The following is a 20,237-nucleotide window of genomic DNA, read 5'->3' on the forward strand; positions in this document are numbered from 1 at the left end:
GGCGTACTTGTTCCACATGCCCTGTGGGTGGAAAAATCAGTGACTTAATAGGAAACAATTTGTTTTAGAGGTTTACATTACCTATTAACATATTTAGGGCTATGAAAAGTTCTTCACTTTTTTTTTTTTTTTAAAATTGTAGTGAATTTATTCTGTATATTTATTTGACTAGAAGTTCTTTCTTTCCCCTTGGAATATCTGAGAGAACTTGTAATACTCCTCCTCTGGGAAAATTCCATGAGTGAACATTGAAGTAGATCAGCCATCAGCATCCCGATTATTTTGATTTTCATAATAATTAGATTGTTCAGTTGAATTAAGAACTTGGAGCTCAAATATGTAGTAACTGATCCAAGTGTCAATACAGCAAAAGGATTTATCTAGAGGGTTTTCTTGGCTCTTAACCTGCTGTGAATCACACCATAGGAGATAGTCATACAGGTACTGGCATATTGAGAGAGGAACTATTCTGTAGCCAGGTTGTAGGTGACATGAAATTCTATTTACTGAGAGGCAAAGCCATACAAGTGTGCTGTTCACCTCAGCAGCACTTGATTTATGCCATCCACAGTGGGAAAAAAACTTTCTGCAGAGTCCAATGATATGACCCCATTTATGAGACAGTATTGTTCATAGGACGACAGAATACCATTTGAAAAGGTTAAGAATGAGGGAAAATCTTGGACACCTTGGTAGTGGATAGGGCTTTTCTTCATTGCTAATGAAGATGGCAATTGGAAAAACAAAACAACTAAAAGTGGTAAGACTTATTATATCAGAGAAATAATTTATGACTTAAGAACAGAAAATAGAAGATGGCATATTACCGTATAATCCACTGGCAAACAACAATGGATTTAGAAGAATTTGGATAACGGGCTGCCTGGAAGGACCCAGAAGATCCAGTTAATAAAAATCTTCCATCACAAGCTGTGGCTGTGAAAACATGGCAATTAATGTTAGACAAAAACAATCTTGGAAACGTTTCTCAAATGAAATAGAGTTTAGCCTGACTACTAAACCCTTCACAGAACACTCATTACTGAATTCATTCTGTGCAAGACTATTTTATAAAGCAGAAGTGATCAAATGCGAGCTAATGAGGTGTCATGTTTAACCATATGAGCTATTTTCAAATACCCTTACACATCCCATCATACAGTCCTTTAGAAAAGCTTTCCAATTTTAAACACTCATACCTAGGCTGTGTTGCAAGTATATTATTTCATATTTCATATAGTAAGGAAATAACTATAACTGAATTGTAAGCATCCAATTTGAACAAATAACTATACATGTTTGTTGGTCTTATTTTCCCCATTAAATTGGGGCTAGGTTGAATTTAAAATATATGCACATTTTGCGATGTCCTCCAGAAAATGATTAGAGTAAGGCCAGGCAAATGGTAAGAATGGTACAAATGGTTTGCAGAGAATTTCATACATCCCATGTGTTTCACCCATCTTTTAAACCTCATCACTCTTGCTCTTTATAGTATGGAGTCACTATCTATCTCAATGTTTTTAATAAATGTTTCTGAATATGCCTTTTGCTTTCCATGATTACTCAATTTTCATATTTTAATTCTTTCCTTTTTTGTTTTTAGTTTTTTTTAATTGTTGTGCTTTAAGTGAAAGTTTACTATTCAAGTTAATCTCTCATACAAAAATTTATACATACATTGTTATGTGACCCTAGTTGCTCTCCCTGTACTGTGACAGCACACTCCTCCTTTCCATACCCCGGATTTTCCATGTCCGTTCAACTAGCTCCTGACCCTCTGTGCCTTCTCATCTCACCTCTGGACAGGAGCTGCCCATTTAGTCTCATGTATCTACTTGAGCTAAGAAGCACACTCTTCACGAGTACCATTTTATATCTCATAGTCCAGTCTAATCTTTGTCTAAAGAGTTGGCCTTGGAAATGGTTTTAGTTTTGTGCTAACAGAGAGTCTGGGAGCCATGTCTTCAGGGTCCCTCCAGTCTCAATCAAACCATTAAGTCTGGTCTTTTTACTAGACTTTGAGTTCTGCACCCCACTTTTCTCCTGCTCCATGAGGAACTCTCTGTTGTGTTCCCTGTCAGGGCGGTCATTGGTGGTAGGCGGGCACCATCTAGTTCTTCTGATCTTAGGCTGATGAAGTCTCTGGTTTATGTGGCCCTTTCTGTCTCTTGGGCTAATACTTTCCTTGTGTCTTTGGTGTTCTTCATTCTCCTTTGCTCCAGGTGGGTTGGGACCAATTGATACATCTTAGATGGCCGCTTGCTAGCTTTTAAGACCCCAGACACCACTCACCAAAGTGGGATGCAGAATATTTTCTTAATGAACTTTATTATGCCAAGTGACCTAGATGTTCCCTGAATCCATTGTCCCCAGACCTCCGCTCCTGCTATTCTGTCCCTTGAAGTATTTGTTTATATTCAAGAAACTTCTTAGCTTTGGTTTAGTCCAGTTGTGCTGACTTCCCCTGTAGTGTGTGTTGTCCTTCCCTTAACCTAAGATAATTCTTGTTTACTATCTGGCTAGTGAACACCCTCTCCCTCCCTCCCCACCCTCATAACCATCAAAGAATGTTTTCTTCTGTGTTTAAACCCTTTCTTGAGTTCTTATAATAGTGGTCTTAACAATATTTGTCCTTTTGCAACTGACTAAATTCACTCAGCATAATGCCCTCCAGATTCCTCCATGTTATAACATGTTTCACTGATTCATAGTTGTTCTTTATCGTTGCATAGTATTTCACTGTGTGAATATACACAATTTGTTTATCCATTCATCTGTTGATGGGCATCTAGGTTGTTTCCATCTTTTTGCTATCGTGAACAGCGCTGCAATGAACACGGGTGTGCATATATCTATTCCTGTGATGGCTCTTATTTCTCTAGGATATATTCCAAGGAGCGGGATTGCTGGATAGTATGGTACTTCTATTTCTAGCTTTTAAAGGAAGCGCCAAATCGACTTCCAAAGTGGTTGTATTATTTTACATTCCCACCAACAGTGTACAAGTGTTCCAGTCTCTCCACAACCTCTCCAACACTTTTTATTTTGTGTGTTTTGGATTAATGCTAGCCTTGTTGGGGTGAGTAGTATCTCAATGTAGCTTTCATTTGCATTTTTCTAATGACTAATGATCGTGAGCATTTCCTCATGTGTCTGTTAGCAGCCTGAGTGTCTTCTTTAGCAAAGTGCCTATTCATATCCTTTGCCCATTTTTTAATTGTGTTGTTTGTCTTTTTGTTGTTGAGATTTTGCAGTATTTTGTAGATTTTAGAGATTAGATGCTGATCAGATTTGTCGTAGCCAAAAAGTTTTTCCCAGTCTGTAGGTTGTCTTTTTACTCTTTTGGTGAAGTCTTTTGATGAGCAGAAGTGTTTGATTTTTAGGAGCTCCCAGTTATCTAGTTTCTCTTCTGGTGTTTGTGCATTGTTAGTAATGTTCTGTATTCTGTTTATGTCATGTATTAGGGCTCCGAGTGTTGTCTCTATTTTTTCTTCCATGATCTTAATCATTTTAGATTTTTTATTTAGGTCTTTGATCCATTTTAAGTTAGCTTTTGTGCATGGTGTGAGGTGTGGGTCTTGTTTCAGTTTTTTGCAGATGGATATCCGGTTATGTCAGCACCATTTGTTAAAGAGACTGTCTTTTCCGCAACTAATGGCCTTTGGGCCTTTGTCAAATATCAGCTGCTCATAGGTGGATGAATTTACATCTGGATTCTCAATTCTGTTCCATTGGTCTATGTATCTGTTGTTGTACCAGTATCAGGCTGTTTTGACTACTGGGGCAGTATAAGAGGTTCTCAAATCAGGTAGTGTGGGGCCTCCCACTTTGTTCTTCTTCTTGAGTAATGCTTTACTTTTCCCAGGCCTCTTCCCTTTCCATATGAAGTTGGTGATTTGTTTATCCATCTCATTAAAAATGCCATTGGAATTTGGATTGGGATTGCATTGTATCTGTAGATTGCTTTGGGTAGAATTCCATTTTCACAATGTTGAGTCTTCCTATCCATGAGCAAGGTATGTTTTTCGGCTTATGCAGGTCTCTTGGTTTCTCGCAGTAGTGTCTCGTAGTTTTCATTGTATAGGTCTTTTACGTCTCTGGTTATATTTATTCCTAAGTATTTTATCTTTTTGGGGGCTATAGTAAATGGTATTGATTTGGTGATTTCATCTTGGAAGTTCTCTTTGTTGGTGTGAAGGAATCCAACTGAATTTTGTATGTTTATCTTGTATCCTGATACTTTGCTGAAATTTTCCTTTAGTTTCAGTAGTTTTCTTGAGGAATCTTTGGGGTTTTCTGTGTATAAGACCATATCATCTGCAAATAGAGATACTTTTACTTCTTCTTTATCAATTTGGATGCCCTTTATTTCTTTTTCTAGCCCAATTGCTCTGGCCAGGACCTCCAGCACAGTGTTGAATAAGAGTGGTGATAATGGGCATCCTTGTCTGGTTCTCGTTCTCAAGGGGAATGCTTTCAAAGTCTCTCCATTTAGGATGATGTTAGCTCTTGTCTTTGTATAAATGCCCTTAATTATGTTGAGGAATTTCCCTTCTATTCCTATTTCATCTTTTAATTCTTATAACATGTGTGTGTATATATATATATATATATATATGTATCTCTCTCTCTTTTTAATATCATGCACTATTAGTTGTGTTTCAAGCATAGTTTAATCATTTCCAACTAGATTAAAATCATCTTGAAAGCAAGAACCAGGAGCCGTACCCTATAGCTTTTAGATACCTTTTACACTTGCTATGTATAGTATATGCTAAAGAAACAAACAAGGAAAGAAAGAAAAAAACCATTTGATTGTCATAATTTATAGTTTTCTTAGATTATTTTCTATATTCTTAGGTGCTTAGTTTTACTGATGTAATATTCTAAAAGAATGACTCATAGAATGTGCCCTCTCTCTCTGGGTAGGTTTTTTAACTTCTCATTTGTCAGGAGCATTGATGGAGGGTCGGCAAATCGAAGAAAGCTACGAAAATTAAATTGCTGGTCTTGGAATCTGAGTGCTAGAATAAACTAACCGAAAATGGATGAATAGAAAAGCCTATTGTAACATTATACAACAATTCCTGTAGGTTTTAAAATACAAGCTATCATATGGCATGAAATATTTTATATGAAGGAAAGAAAGAAATTGGAAGATTGAGCAACACATAAAAGTCCTGGTAAAAATTCCATGCTTTTGGTTATTTTTTTTTATTTTTTGATGCTTTTAATAATATTTTTAAAGCATAAATATTTTTACTTTGGCAATTTTTAAGATTCAAATCTAAAAACAATGGCCTAGGAATTGCGCTGGTTTATGATTGCATTGCCTGATTCCCAGGAGGAGAAAAAAAAAAAAAAGGAGCAAACTGTGAACAGAAAAATATACCAACCAGAGAAGCAAGGATTAGTTTCTGAACAATTTGGCACAGACTTCAGGAAACGAAATAGAGAAAACCATAACTTGCTGAGAGAACAGAATCTCCTTATGTCTCATACTTCAGCAAACAAGGACAATTAAGGCTAACGTATCATGATTTCAGGATAAACAGTGAAAATGTGTGATTTTTTGAAATGGAGAGATAAATAATTTTCTAGCTTTGAAAGGAAACCTTACTCCTCACCCTGAACTCCCTGATCACCTCAAATCATGCCAAATTATTGGGACAATTAATTCATCAGCTTTATTGATGATAAAAGCAAAAAATAGAGTGTTTGTTTTTTATGTGATATATACAGCCTTACAATCACAGTTTGTCAAGAAACCACCTGGACTCAAAGGTTACAGGCAGTGCAAGAAAAACCACTGCTATTTTGAATAGTTTATATTAAATTTATGATACTTAGAAAAAGATGAAGTAGAACAGTCTTACCAGTCCTAAAATATAACTGCTAGCATTTATGAAGTGCTTACAATGTTCCAGCTATTGTTCTAAATAATTATAAATATATATTAATGCAATCCTCACAACAACCCTAAAAAGATATAGGTGGGGCAACTGAAACATGGAGAGGTTAAATAACCAGCCCAAGGTCTCCCAGCTCGTAAGTGACTATTCAGAGCCAGGCAGTGACTCCAGCGCATGCTGTGCTATGTTGCCCTAAAGCTACAACATATCGAGCCATCACAGATGACATCACTCACTGTTTCAGCTATAAAGCAGGTGGTAAAAAAAAAAAAAAAAAAACCTAAATGAAAGCAAGAGTCAGGAAATTAAAAGCAAAAATGAACCTCATATTTTCCAATATCCTTCAAAAGTAGAATATAGATCACGTATGCAGTAGCGTCCCACAACAAATGGAAGGAATCAAAAAAGAAAAGATAGAAGGAAGAAGGGAAACAAAAAGAAACCCAATTAAGAATTTGCAAAGCGGGTATACAAAGCTTGGGCTCTGGTGGCGTTGTGGTTGAAAAGCTCACCTGCAAACCAACAGGTTGGCAGTTTGAATCCAGTAGCCACTCCTTGAAAACCCTATGGGACAGTTCTACTCTGTCCTAAAGGGTTGCTATGAATTGGAATCGACTTGACAGCAACAGGGTTTTTTTGATTTGGTTATTGTCTTAAATTGCTAAGATGTGGAAGGTTGCTTATCATAGTATTTAGTCTGTCTTAACGAATTGATCTGTCTGTCCAGTTTTCAATGAAGTCGCTAAATTTTAGTGATAATGGAAAACTACAGGTCAAGTTCGCCTCTAAAGAACCTCTGTTGAATTTCTGCATCCAAGCAAAAATGACAAGGAATATTCCTGAAGGAATTTAAAATACAAGAGTACTGAACTACTTAGAATAGTCCACTTAAGAATGTCAGAATATTACAATTTCAAGATACAGGCTTGTGCCAGGGTCTCTGTCATATATTCTTTCATTTAACTTCAGGACATTTCTGGAGAAACTAATTTTTCATTAGGTAATGTGAAGCAGGATGGCCTTTTTGAAAAAGAGATACAACCAGCCATGGCTGAGTAGGATTGCTGGGTGTTCAGGCTTATGGCTTTGTAGACTGCACAGTGCTTTCCAGTGCATAAGCAGAAAAAAATCTGAACGGGAGATAAATGAATCCGTCAATTATGCTATTGGAAATGTTGCCCATTTTGGACTGGCTTCTCCCTTACGCTCTACAGACCCACCGAGAGCTCCCTCTGGTGGCTCAATATTTACTAATTGTGTGTTTGCTCAGGACACTGAATTCTCCAGGATATATAAATCAAACATGATCAATGTCCACCCGCCAATGTCTATTGTGCACATACGTATGAAGCATGCAAACAGTCTGTAGACACTTGCCGGCTTCTAAATAGGACTTCACATAGGCCGAAAAGCTGAGTCAGCATCTTTCCTTCTCACAGGGTCAGCTAAAAAGTGAACTTTCTTGCTGATGCAATTCTAATCAGAAAAGAAAAACGATCTAAAGAAATCTTGGTTCAGCCATAGTCAGCTCTAAGTTGTAAACTTAAATAACTGAAGACTAAAAAAGGAAGCTGCCTGAGGAAGTCAACATTAACGTGACTCTATTAATAACGCAAACTTGAATAAGAGCTCACAGCTGGAGGGGGAAGAAAAGAAAGAGAGAGAGAGCAAAGGTCAATTTCATATAGAGACAATCCTCATAAATCAATTTCATTCTTTTTCTGTGACTGTAGATAGATGGACATGGTCTTTGCTACTATAAATTGGTGCTGCGGTGAAGTCTGTTAGACTTTTGGATTCACCATCACCAATAATTAAGAAATGAACAAAACTGTTTATAATCCTGAATCTTAGCTGTATAAAGACAAATAGATTGATTGCTTTGTTCATTACCTTATTTCACAAAGGATTTCAATTTATTTACCAAAATAGACACAATGCTAACATAAAATACAAATAATTAAGGGAATGTTACTCAGAAGTGAGAATGGCGAGACTTTGTCTGGCTTATGTTGGACATGTTATCAGGAGGGACCAGTTGCCAGAGAAAGACGTCATGGTTGGTAGAGGGTCAAGGGAAAAAGAAGAAGAAGCTCAATGAGATGGATAGACACAGTGGCTGCAACAATGGGCTCAAACATAGCAAAGATTGTGAGGATGGCACAGGGCCGGGCATTTTGTTCTGTTACACGAGGTCGCAATGAGTCAGAACCAATGCGAAGGCACCCAACAACAACGACAAGGGAATCTCCCCTCCTCCTCCCAAAAAAAGGAAAGTACATCTTAAGGCTTAAAGAATTAGGGACGTAGATGGCTAGTTGATACCAAGTTTCAATTAACACAAAACTTCCATGATATTGAAGTGAGAATATATTCTTATTAGGTCTTTCAGGAAGATTTAGAGAATTAATTCAGTTCTAATACTGAGGCTCATGGTCATGAGTGTGTAGTGGCCTTAATGCTAATTTTAGGACAAATTGTCACATTTACATAAGACTTACATGGTTATTTTTAAATATGCACTGACATTAATTCTTTATGGAAATCGTGAGCTACATGAGGGTAGACCAAAAAAAAAAAAAAAACCAAACCAGTTGCCATCAAGTTGATTCCAACTCATAGTGACTCTATAGGACAGAGTAGAACTGCCCCATAGGGTTTCCAAAGAGTGGCTAGTAGATTTGAATGGCTGACCTTTCCGTTAGCAGCTGTAGCTCCTAACCACTGCAGAAGGTAGAGACCACATAATTGGTGTGGTACATTTTTTGATTATGTGATTCATCTATGAATTAGCTATGCCTTTTCCTCCCATTTAAGGTTATTGATTATTATTACCATTATATAGGGTTCAAACTATGCATCTAACTTTGACCTACAAAATTATTTTTGGAACAGAAACCAGCATTATCTTTGTTACCTTATGATGGCACACTTGTATCATATTCTTCCTGAAAGGATTTTGGAAACTGCCTTAAAACCATAGCAAAAAAGAAGTTTTCTTTCTTCTTCTATAGTAACTTAGTTATATAAAACAGATTAAAAAATATTCTGTAGTCTGCACTTTCTTCTAATACGCTCTGAGTGCACTTCAAAGTACGTAGATAAACTTTGAAAGTTTGAATTTTATCCAAGAACATTTGAATTGGGATTGCTAAGTGGAAGCCTCTTTAGTCGAGTTGCCGTTTGTTGAGTTAATACTGGGAAACAGACCAACTGTCTGTCTTTTAAAGTAGGTACCAAGTGGATAGATAATTTTTTTAAAACTTTAGTTGAAATTGGAGCATTCATCTTCAATTAATATCAAGGAAGAAGAGCCAAGTGTATCAAATATAACTCAGCCTTAAGGGTCAATGGCTAGAAGCACATGGTCAGTTTTAAAAATGATCATAATTCACACCAAGCAAATGTTTAACTCATTTTTTCTGTTTAATTTTTCAAGAAAATTATAGGTTAGAATTATCCAATTAGTTTTTCACAACGTTTCCAGTCTTTTTATACTTAGATGGTAATCTTTGCATGTATACTACACACAGAAATAAATTATTGTTTAGAAGCTGCATTCTAGTAAATTTTCCTAAATGGAACCCAACCATAAATCAAGAAAAAAGTCAAAGAGTAAATATTTTTAAATTACTTGGTATCAAGTCTGGCATATCTGTTGTTACTGTGTGATGTCAAGTGGATTCCAACTGATAGCAACCCTGTAGAACAGAGTGGAATTGTCTCATAGGGTTTCCTAGGCTGTAAATCTTTATAGGAGCAGATCGCCAGGTCTTTTGTGCTGCGGAGCCCCTGGTGGGTTTGAATCACCGACCTTTTGGTTAGCAGCCGAGTGCTTAACCATTGCACCACTAGGGTAGCCCTGCTTGGCATACAGTAAGTACTATATAACATCATTATCATTATTATTATGTCAACAATCAAAACAGATGCCAAAATTTACAAATAAACTTGGATGTTTTATTCATGTGATCTTAAGACCTTCTTCAGAACTCATTTCCATTACACAGAGAGCTACAACTCAAGTGCACTTTCTGTCTCTTTGGTTGTTTCTATGCCAAGAATGGAATAAGAATAACAATCAAAATTAAGGAGTGGCACTTCCTGATTACAGACTATGGAAATGCCACGAAATGACCAATATTATCATATGACAGTGAAAAAACATTAAAAAAAAGAAGCCTTTGTAAGTAAGAAGTGAGAACGTATGTGTAAGAAGTTAAATTCATAATAGCCTGGAATAGTTTAATATAGATGTCATGGATTGAACTGTGTCCCCCGAAAATATCTGTCAATTTGGCTGGGTCATGATTCCCAGTATTGTATAATTGTGTACCATTTTGTAATCTGATGTGATTTCCTTATGTGTTCTAAATTCAATCACTATAATAAGATGGATTAGTGGCAGTTATACTGATGAGGGCTACAAGATTAGATGGTGTCTTAAGCCAATACCTTTTTGAGATGTAAATGAGAAAAGTGAGCAGAAACACACGGGAACCTCATACCACCAAGAAAGCAGTGCTGGGAGCAGAGCGCATCCTTTGGACCTGAGATTCCTGTGCAGAGAAGCTCCCAGACCAAGGGAAGATGGATGACACGGACCTTCCTCCAGAAGCTGACAGAGAAAGCATTCCCCTGGAGCTGATGCCCTGAATTTGGACTTGTAGGACTGTGAGAGAATAAACTTCTCTTTGTTAAAGCCATCCACTTGTGGTATTCCTGTTATAGCAGCACTAGATGTCTAAGACAATAGAGAAGAGATGGAAAATCTGCCCCTCTGTTCCCCATTCAGGACAGACATTGTTAAACACAGCATTCTTCACATTCTTTCCAGAGTCATTAAATGGAACTCTGCTTAAGATTAATATGGTTAATATTATGTTATAAAGTTTAAATATATTAATAAAGCTATGTTTTATGTTGTGCATTAAATTATAGACATGGTTATTGGAGTATCTCATTCTTCAATAGTTTCAGAGGTGTGTGTATGTGTGTGTGTGTACAGGCAGTGAGGGGAAATGACAAAGAAGAGGGAGGGGAGAGAGAGACAAAGAGTGTGTGGCAGAGGGAGAACGAGAATGAACATTACTTACCACAAAGTTTATTGTCTTCATCTGAGCCATCTGGACAGTTTAATTCTCCATCACAAAATAAACTGATTGCTATACACGTTAGAGCATCAGCACAAAGCCTTGAACCAGGCAGGCAGTCTACTGAGACATTTCCTTAAATAAATAAATAAGATTGGATTTATAAGCTTCCAGCAGAGGAGATTTAACTTCCAACATGTATGATTACTTATTATGTTTGTTTTTTTTTTTATCATTTAGGTTTTTACAAGCATATACTTACAGATTCCAATAGAAATATTTTATTCGATAATCAATAAACAGAAGCTGTAAAGACAATAGGAAGTTACATCGATAATGAGAAAAATTCACACTTTCCTACTTCTAAAACTGATTTTTTAAATTGTTCATTTAACAAATATTTATGGGATGCCTATCAGAGGCCAGTCACTGTACGGGGCACTGGCCGCCGCTTAGAAAGACCACCCTGGCTGCAATGCAGAGAGGACAAGATTGCCAGTAGGAAAACCCAATTTCTTTGGAACTATTTAGTTAATAGTTCCAGGAGAAAGTATTATACAAAAAATATTAATGGATTTTATTTAGAGGACTATATTCTACTCTAAAGAATCAATCAATGAAAGAAAACTATGTCATTTTAAATACATTCTCTGTTCTAAGTAGTTTATTCCTTATAAACTTCATGAAGCTTGCCACTTTTGCCAGAACTCTTCTATGAACTAAAATAGAATTTGTATTCACCTAAATATCTAAGAGTGGGCTAAGCCATACTATTTCTCAGTTGTTTGGGGTACACTTTGTATTGACAAACATTTTACTTTGTAGGCAGAATACTTCAAGGGCTAAGAAAGGTTGAAAATATGTCATGAAAAAATTAGTTTCCTCATGACAAATCCTGAGCAAACGCAAATCAAATTCAGGCTAAACTTTTGTGTAGACCACTGTGTCTTCATAACAAATTGTTTCCAGAAATGTAGAATTTTAAATTTTGGGAAAAAAACGTGTATTTATTCATGTGCGTTGAATATTGATGTCTACTTAGTTGATTTTAAACTTCATGTATACTACATTTCAGATATTTATACCTCCTAGGATATTATGTGGGGCCGAATAATGGAAAGTTTATCACATTATCTGTATTATCTAGTACCCATTCAAAATCTGTCACTCATAAACGTATTCATTCTTTGAGAAGATATTGAGTTAAGCCAAGATTTGAACTTTGAGGAGCAAAACTTATCGATGAAAGCCATTTTATAGTCAGATAAACCATTTAAAATCTCAAGTGCATTTTGTACACTGAGCAGTGGAGAGACCCAAAGGTGTTTCTAGTCAATGTCTTCCTTGCTTCTTGGGTGAGGGATTCTCAGGGTGAAAGACGCAAACATCCCCCCCGAAAGGTTACCCGTGCGGGGCTCTAGCCAGGATCCTATCCATTCGCACCTTTCGGCGGATCTTGTCCTTCATCTGCCCTCCTCCACGTCCCTAAGTATAACGACTCACAAAGAAGCACATTTTACTTCTAGGAAATAACTAAGGAATTTTAGAAGCAATTCTAAAGATATTCAAAATATTTTAATAGGCTCACAAGGAAACGACATATGTTTTTATTTTGCAGAAAAATGTGAAAAGTTGAGTGTTTTTGTCTATGACTAAAGTGACAATGATGATTTAACATTTTTGAGCTCAATAGCAGTTTTGTTGTTCTTAATCTTAAGACCAGCACTGTACTGCCATCTGCTGGGTTTTAAAATAAAATAGCTCACTCTGAAATTTCTCCTTAAACCCTTTCAAATTAATTGCGAAAATACAAGCATTGTGTCAAGGGATCTACTAAGGAAACATTAATAAGACACGTTTACGGATGAGGTTTCTGGCTATTAAACAAAAAAACCCAAAAACCAAAAAACAAACCCTTTGCCACTGAGTCTATTCCGACTCATAGCGACCCTATAGGACAGAACAGAACGGCCCCATAGGGTTTCCAAGGAGCAGCTGGTGGATCCGAACTGCCGATCTCTTTTGGTTAGCCGCCACAGCTAGCTGTAGCTCTTACCCACTGGGCCACCAGGGCTCTAATCACTAATAAAAATGGATATAAACCATTGGGAAATCTTGGAACACCTAACATCTATAATAGGACAGAATAAAGACCAGGGTCATTCCTGAATGACAGTATATCTCCATTTAAAAGATAAAAAATAACTATAAAATGGTATTTAATACTCCCCAATGTGTATTTTAATTGCTGGTATATATATGAGATATCCCTGAGGAGATTTCTTAATGATTGAGTACCTAATCAAGAGGCATAGCGCATGACGGTATTCCATAAATGCTTGATAAATATATAAATGAAAGAAAGCATTATGCTAGACACTCTATGGCTTATTTTAAGAGTAGTCAACAGAATTCTAAGCATTTGGCATTTGAATGAAAAGATTTTGGGATATAATTGGGGAGATGTACAATTTTTATGCTCCTAAGGTTTCCGTATAGGGTTGCTATGAGTTGGAATCGACTGGATGGCAACAGGTTTGGTTGTTCTTTTTGGTTTAATGTTTCCCAGGAAACTTCCCAGTGCTTCACGTCTCTGTCGGCTGCTGGTCCCTTGGCTGGTGCTCTCTGAGCTCACCAGATTGGACCTCACTCTCATAAACGGCACCACTTGAGAATCTTTGATCTAATTAATGATTATTCATTCACCCCTCAAGAATTGTCTATTTGTGTCAAGGAATTTTAAGGGATGGAGACAGAAGGATGAACACTGCAGTGCTTCTGTTCTCATGGATCTTGTAGTTTAGTGGGGACACAAATTCATCAACTACTAATTATAAAAAAAAAAATGAGGTATAAAAAAGTGCCATGTGTGCACCAAGGATTAGGCAAGTCGTTTCCTTCTGATGTGGGGACTGAATACTTCTTCACAGAGGAAGTCATATTTAAACTAGGCTTTGAAGGATGCTTAGAAATGCACCAGGAAGAGAGGTAAATGGAATGTAGGCGTAGAAATGTAATGACGGTACATCATGTTTGGAAAACAAATGAGTCTAATTTATCTATTCATGGGATATTTGTGGAAAGCATAGCAGAAAGACTTTGGTGCCAGATTATGGAAGACATTTATGCCTTCGTAAAATGTAAGAAATATTTTCTACAGACAATGGCATTGAAAGTTTTTATACGTGTGTGATATAAACAGTTCATGTTTCATAAAGATAATCCTAGGACAATGTAAAGAATCAAGCAGAGAGAGAAGACAAATTAGGATGCTGTTTCAATGGTCCAGGTGAAAGCTTGTGAGGGCTGGAACACTCACACTTGCAGATGAGGTGGGCATGGAGTCAATTGCTATTTTACAGGTACAATTGATGGGCTTTAGTGACCTGCTGTGCACCTGGCCAAGATCAGGAGAGGTAGAGAAGGGTGTGTTAAGGATGACATCTGCGATTCTACTTAGTGATAATTAATAACAATGGGGATTAAAAGAGGAAGAGAGGTGGGATTAGAAAACAAGTCTAGTTTGAGGTATTTTGATTAGAAGGTGAAATAGTAGGAGCTTTTTATATTATACTATCTTGCCCCAGACTCTGCTTCATAAATACTCTTCAGCAGCCTTGGTCCAAGGAAGAAGAGAAGTTCCTCATATTGAAACAAATATGAAAAATATAAATATAATCGGCATACAAGTGTTGTGGGATTTAGGATTTTATCAAGCTGCATTTTTTGACCTAGTCTTCTCTCTCCCTCTCATTTCCTTCTATATGGACATATGATTATAATGTCCAACAAAAACATTGCTTATAATTCTAACTGTTAAAAAAATTAGCCAGATGCTAGATTAAAAAAAAAAAATTTTTGAGAATATAGATGCCAGATTTTTAAAGCCAACTTCCTTTCTTAAAACTAGAGTCCTTTCACTTATGGACACTTGGGTTGCTATTTCAGTCCTTCATGTTCGCTCTGGTATGTCTTCTTCTCTAAGAAGTCTGCACCAAACTGTACTTCTCAATAGAGTATTTTTAAGACAGGTGGTAAGGAATTCTAGTAAAAGAAGCGTGCACAAAGAAAATAATAATTGGTTTAGCTTATTAAGATAATCAAATTGCCTGAATTTTAGCTACTTGAGTGAGAAAAAGACCTACACACATTTTTATGTCTATATGATATTTTATCTTCAGGCTATTATTTTGGCATATTATAAAAACACATCAATAAATTAGTATCATTTGAAATTCTGAAAATAGGAAGTTTTCATTATCCACTTATATTTGTACCATGAAGGATTTAATATAACCTTAAATGTGATTACTTCAGGGTGATCAAAGTCAAAACAATTTCCAGTGATTTGGAGAGAGGACTTGTCTGTGTCTACTTTGTGCAGGCCCTGTGCTGGGCATTTTAATGGATAAAAAGACTAGAATCTATTACTTTTCCTTTCAAGGCTGTTACAAAAATGTTACATCCAAGATAATAATTTAACAACCACATTTTGGAAATCTTAGATTTTATTTTCCCTATTTTTTTTTTTAAATGAAGATAATAGCACCTGGTGGGTAAAGCTGTTTGAGAAAAACAAAGGCCATGATCCTTATAGGTTACATAACAGTGAAAGTAGACTCTGAATCCATGAAGGCCTGCCTTTAAAGATCAATTTCATTCACTACACTATATTGGAAAAATAGATATCACCTTACTGAAATTCACATTTACTTTGATAGGACAAATCTAGTCTGTTTAGCAAGACTATGGCTGAGCAATCCAAATGAAATTACAGTGGAAAGATACTTTAAGAGTCCTGATGTCATGCAAGCAGGAATGTTGTAAATTAGAAGAGAATGCAATATATAAGTGTTTTTCTCTCAAATGAGGAAAAAGAAAAATGCTTAAAGTCACAATACATTTGCTATTGGATAAAGTCTCTATGTCTCAGTCCCAGAGCAATTAAATTGAGGGACATAATTCAACTTTGGGTTCTCTTGGCCTAACTTCATGTTCTTCATGAAATCAGTTAATGCTTTTCCTTCAATCCCCAAACTCTTCCATATATTGGAAAAGTAGCAAGATTGCATTTTGTATGAGATTGAGAAAGCTCATAATGAAACTTTTTTTTTCTGCAATCATTGCCTACACAGTAAGCAACAAAGGATTAGTACAAGCTGTACAGTAGAAACCCTTCAAGCATAAGAGCAATTGCCCAAAACAGACCCCCAAGGCACTCTGTAGCAGCCGAGAAATCAATCAGTGTAATGTAAACTTAGTTCCCATCTCTCTCCTCTAGTGTTTCAAATGGGTTAGTCAAACTTTATGGGAATTGGCAAGAAAGGCAGTTGAACAATCAAATATAATCCTCACGGACTTGGTATCCACTATCATGCAAAAACTCTCTTTGGCAGAATTTATAATAGTACTAATGCCAGATATATGATGCATGCATTTGTTGATTTTTCTCAAACTTTGTCTTCCAGGCATATAAAAATGAGAAAAAACTTAACATCCCTGAAAGGTATCTTCATAATAAATTACTTCTTGGAAACTGGGGTTTCTAAGTTATAATTACCTTGTTCCCCTCTATAAATCTATAGTATCTTGCAGTATGAGAGGAAAAAATAGGAAAGATGACTAGAGACTCATGTAGTGCTTGGATCTGGTAAAAGAGGTAATATGCTATTTTGCCACCTACTTAGCTTATAATAATCCTTTGAGGATTGATTAAGGTAATACAATACAGTCTCCATTACAGGAAATCCTTTGAAATGGAGCTTTTGGTTAAATAAATGTTCAGATGAACTGAGAATTACCAAGTGCAACCATCTTATTTTCATCTTGGTTTTTGAAAAATAATTTTTTACAAAGCATCCAAGTCCTTGTCTAAGTCAGTAGGAGGAAAGAAGAAGTCCTCTAATATTTGTTGCCCACCTTCTTCTTGGCAATCACTGTACTAGGCACTTTGTGTTGTCTCTCTTTTAATTGACATGATCACCCACTTAGAGCTGTATCTTTAATCTTTAGTGTTTTCAGGAAAGAGACATAAAATTCAAAGAGGCTAAATAGCTTGTCAAACACTATGTAATTGGTGGAATTAGATAAGGGGTGGATTCGTTCATGCCGTTTCAATGACTAACAATTTTGTGTTACTTTTGACCATCATTAGGAATAGCAATAGTTCGTATAAAGCATATATGATAGGGCTAAATGTATACTGATCCCATATGTATAGTTCCCATATAAGGAGAGAGAATTTCTGCTCCATTCCTGGAAGAAAAAAATATGGGAGTACTCTCTGCTTTCTCATTCACTATCTATTAGGGATGAGTAGAGCCTTGTCTGTTTGGTGAGGCTGGGAGATGAAACTGACCCCATGATTCAGTCACTTCTGAACGTAACCAGTCTGCCTTCAAAATAGTAACAGAGAAAACTCGCTTTAAGTCCAAGGCTTTCTGACTTTAAAACAGATTTTTTTCCTCAAAGTTGTTCCACATACTTCACCTCCTGAATCACTCAGTAACTCAGTAACTGTGAGCTTAGATGAATCACTCAATGAACCAACAAATGGATAGACAGAAAACAGAGCACTACTTTGGATATTTGTTGCTGACTTTGAAAGGTTTCAGAATTAATTCCTAAAAATACACTAAAATTATTAAAGAACTTATTTTTAGACTACAGAATTGTTGGTAGTGACCTTCGAGTCAGCCCCCAACTCATGACAACACCGTGCACAATGCGATTGGAACTTTGTGATCCATAGGGTTTTCACTGGCTAATTTTTTGGAACTAGTATAGGTTGCCAGGCCTTTCTTCCTAACTAAAGGAATTAGGCATTACAAATGCTAAAGTAATTTTTCTAAGTGTGTTGGGAGGTGATTTTAGATGTTGTAAATACTTTCCCATATTTGGAGAAGACAGTATGGGCTAAATGACCAGTTTATTTTTCAATGTTTTGTCCTGCTCCATGGGTATAATCCAAATATGATAGTAGGCAGACTTATCCTACTATAATAGAAAATGACTTTGAAGCACGGTAGCTTGTTGCCTAGCGGCATTTTGGTTAATCAGTCACTTATTTCTTTGTTTTTCGAATATCACATAAACTATTTTATCCAAAAATAATTATTAGGCTCTACCTAGACAGACATTTATAGTTTAAAAATGGTGTTTCTTTGTACGTATATAACACTTGATGTAAATTTTAAGAACATAAAAATTGCAGTATTATTGCTGAAAATTGATTAAAAGTCTATACAATATTGCCTTTATCAAGTTTTTTCTTTTTTGCTGTAGGAATCAGGGACATTTCCAGGATACTTAATGTAATGATTAAGCCAGGAACAGAAAAGGTATTTTGATTGGTTAGCAGATGGACTGGGGCCCTGGTGGTGAAGTGGTTAAGCATTTGACTGCTAACCAAAAGGTTGGCAATTCAAATCCACCAGCTGCTCCTTGAAAATCCTATAGGGCAGTTCTACTCTGACCTATAGGGTCGAGGAGTTGGAATAGACTCAATGGCAATGGGTTTGGATTTTGGGGGGGGTGGTTAGTAGATGGACAAGGAGCCCTGGTGGCACAGTAGTTAATCACTTGACTGCTAACCAGAAGGCTGGCAATTGGAACGAGAACTTTGAACTGGTTCTGAGCCATTCAGTCATGGCCAGCAAAGTGAAAACCAAATGGATCTGATTTTTTTAAATGTGGGTGAACTGGATGATAACCGGAATGGGAAAAATTACAGGTCGAAGGCCTGCTAGAAACTTACTCTCCCTCTTAGAAAACAAGGGCAGTGTGTGCATTGCATAGCAAACAAATCTCTTGACTAGCAGAGTCAGAAATAGTGGTGCCCCGTTCAAAGATGGCAGCCTACGGTGCCACTTTGTATGTGTGTTGCCCTCCACAGTCCTTGCAATAACCCAGTCTCCGCATCAGGCCCCTGAATGGGCTCACTGCACCTCTTCCAAGTCTCCGGTTCCAAGACTTTGATTCATAATTTTTCCTGTTCTGGTTATCATTCTGCTTCACCTAAATTTTAAAATTTCACGTCTCTTCCAATTTCGCTTCGTCAGCCATGACAGAAATGGTTTGATCCAGTTCAAAGACCTGGTTTGAATCTGCCAGCTGCTCCATGGAGGAATGATGTAGCCATCTGCCTGCATAAAGATTACAACCTTGAAAACACTATGGGGTAGTTCTGCTCTGTCCTATAGGGTCACTATGAGTCAAATTGACTTGAGGGCACACAACAACAATAGTAGATGGACAGAAGAACAGTTGGCAATTACTAGGAACTCAAAGAACCTGGCACATCAAATAGACATGCTGGGAAAGAAGGTTTAAAAAAGAGAAAAGGAAGAAAATGAAAAAGGAAGGCAATTATTAACTCCTTTTAAAAAGTTATAAAATTGTAATCATATTACACTAGATACCTTTAATGTCAACAGTGTTTACATAGTGATACTATTGTAAATTTAAATATTGATTCAACTTAAAAATCTTCATGTTCCTACTCTGGGAGATTGGTAGGAAACAAAGTATCTGGGAGAATGGAATCCTAATTTTCCACAGAAAGAAGTCAATAGATAGGCAGTGAATAAAATTGGAAAGTTAAGAAAGAGCTGTGTAGAAATTATCTAGAAATTAAGAGATGAATTGCCAAAAAAAAAAAACAGTAACAATTCTTAAAATGGTTACTTTCAGGGTGGGGATGACGCGTACAACGTATTGCTGCTTTGCATTATAAGCTTTGTAAATAATTTGATTTAAAGTATTTAAATGCACTACCTTGATCAAAATAAATTTAAAAAAAGAGAAACATTGATTAATGCGTAGATAATACAAATAGCATATCATTTAAGATTACAATGGTAATCTCTTGAAGATCTAAAGATAAAAACTGTTAACAGGGTATTCCTCTAAAGAAAGGCACTGGGGAAGGGGGTAGAAAAAAGTGTAGTTTACAATTTCCTCTACTATTTTATTGTTTTACACGATGGACATACACTACTTCCATAATAAAGATGATGGGTTTTTTTTGTTTGCTTTTTAAATATACATGCTAGGGGTTGGCACATTGTAGACGCTTAAAAGAAAAATGGTTGTATGAATGAACTCAAGACTACTTTGGTACTGATTTGGCAGAGAATAATCGAAGGACGAATATCCCCAACAGCTGTGATGAAACCCGTGTCCCCCTTAGAAAATGTTTTGATTCCACTAGCAGCATTCTTAGATGGTA

At 36.4% G+C, this 20,237-nt stretch overlaps 1 protein-coding gene across 2 annotated transcripts in view; it reads right to left on the bottom strand.

The window, feature by feature from the left end:
* TMPRSS15 (transmembrane serine protease 15) overlaps positions 1 to 20,237 on the bottom strand; it is a 145,425-nt gene that overhangs the window by 107,889 nt on the left and 17,299 nt on the right. For both annotated transcript variants that reach the window (XM_004371353.2, XM_004371352.2), the window contains exons 6-7: positions 11,012 to 11,143; positions 828 to 936 (exon numbers count right to left, since the gene is read on the bottom strand). In XM_004371353.2, the coding sequence (XP_004371410.1) occupies positions 828 to 936; positions 11,012 to 11,143 (241 nt within the window). The remainder of the gene's footprint in view (positions 1 to 827; positions 937 to 11,011; positions 11,144 to 20,237) is intronic.

This window comes from Trichechus manatus, unplaced genomic scaffold (assembly GCF_000243295.1).
Source record: "Trichechus manatus latirostris isolate Lorelei unplaced genomic scaffold, TriManLat1.0 scaffold00012, whole genome shotgun sequence".
NCBI classification, from domain to species: domain Eukaryota; kingdom Metazoa; phylum Chordata; class Mammalia; order Sirenia; family Trichechidae; genus Trichechus; species Trichechus manatus.